Source organism: Halyomorpha halys, unplaced genomic scaffold, assembly GCF_000696795.3.
Source record: "Halyomorpha halys isolate HHAL.00 unplaced genomic scaffold, Hhal_1.1 Scaffold1286.1, whole genome shotgun sequence".
Classification (NCBI taxonomy): domain Eukaryota; kingdom Metazoa; phylum Arthropoda; class Insecta; order Hemiptera; family Pentatomidae; genus Halyomorpha; species Halyomorpha halys.
The window spans coordinates 133,876-135,211 of record NW_027113895.1 but is presented as its reverse complement, the minus strand read 5'-3'; the positions used below and the strand labels follow the sequence as shown (position 1 = coordinate 135,211).

Below are 1,336 nucleotides of genomic sequence, written 5' to 3'. Positions count from 1 at the left end.
TTTTTAATCCTTCTCTCCCCCCGCTGTACCTTAGGGCAACCCTATACCAGCGGTACGTTCCAAACTTCCTAACACTTTAATATCCTGTCAAGAAAGGACTCAGTCACCAAGCTTCCTGCATCACAGGAAGCAAAGTTCCCAAGTGTTCAGGCCTGCACTCACGTTGGTCCAAATCTCTCTCTCTCTCTCTCTCTCTCTCTCTCTCTCTCTCTCTCTCTCTCGATAGCATTTGAGTTAACTTTTTCTTATTAATTATATTTCTCTAGTCAGAGGTGGTAATGGCTCTTTCTCAAATTTTTACTAGTTTACTGGTCAGTTTATTTTGAATTATTAATTTTAGATATGAAAAAACTATTATAAATATGTTTATAACAAATGTTTAAAATCACCAATTAACCACCATAAATTAATTCATAAACCATGATGATTATAATATTTACCCGCTATCTCACCTCACATAAGCCTCTCACACTCCTCAAACTCCCAACAGCAGTAAATTAAAAAATTTACATTCCAAAGGTAGTTGATATGGGGATAAAATATTCTAGGATTATTTTCGGACCGTAAAAGAAGGAAGGAGGTTTTAGTTAGACATGTTATATTAAGCAATACAATTCTTCTTGTAGGAAAACATTTAATGCTGACTTTTTATTCTCTCATAAATATTTATATTTGGTTTATTTTAAAGGATATTCCTTTATTTGGCGGAATCTATTCAGACCTCTTTCCTGGTGTTGTGCTTCCAAAGCCAGATCGAGATGAATTATTTGATGCTCTTCGTGTCAGATTGAAATCGAAAAACCTTCAAGATACTGACTGGTATTTGGGCAAGATTTTACAAGTTTATGAAATGATACTTGTAAGACATGGATTAATGATTGTTGGTGAGCCAATGGGAGGAAAAACTTGTGGTTATCAGGTAAGTTAAGTATTAATTTAATCTAATAGAAAAAACTGAAGATTCACAACTAGGAATCTTAAATTTTACAAATTGTTTTTAGAAGTCTTGTAAAATAACTATATTAAACAATTTTTCAGCAATTTTTTGAAAATAATATTTATAATTGACATTAATGCCGGTAATTTGAGCACTTCAGAATAATGTTAAATAAAATAAAATAAATGAATAAAAATTTTTATTGGAGGGCTAAAATGAAAGAAAGGAAAATGTAAAATTAACATTAGAATAATCTAAATTTTTTTTCTATTTATTTATTTAATCTAATTTACAACTGTACAAAATAATGCAATAAGTAAATATGTTGTATGTTTCATATACACTTGAAAATCTTGGGAAGGAACCACCCATTGGTGGTACTTCAAACATTAATTTAAA

At 30.7% G+C, this 1,336-nt stretch overlaps 1 protein-coding gene across 1 annotated transcript in view; it reads left to right on the top strand.

The window, feature by feature from the left end:
• Positions 1–1,336, top strand: part of LOC106689148 (dynein axonemal heavy chain 3) — a 144,295-nt gene that overhangs the window by 34,059 nt on the left and 108,900 nt on the right. Inside the window, exon 14 of the mRNA XM_067051158.1 lies at positions 689–919. Coding sequence (XP_066907259.1) covers positions 689–919 — 231 coding nt within the window. The remainder of the gene's footprint in view (positions 1–688; positions 920–1,336) is intronic.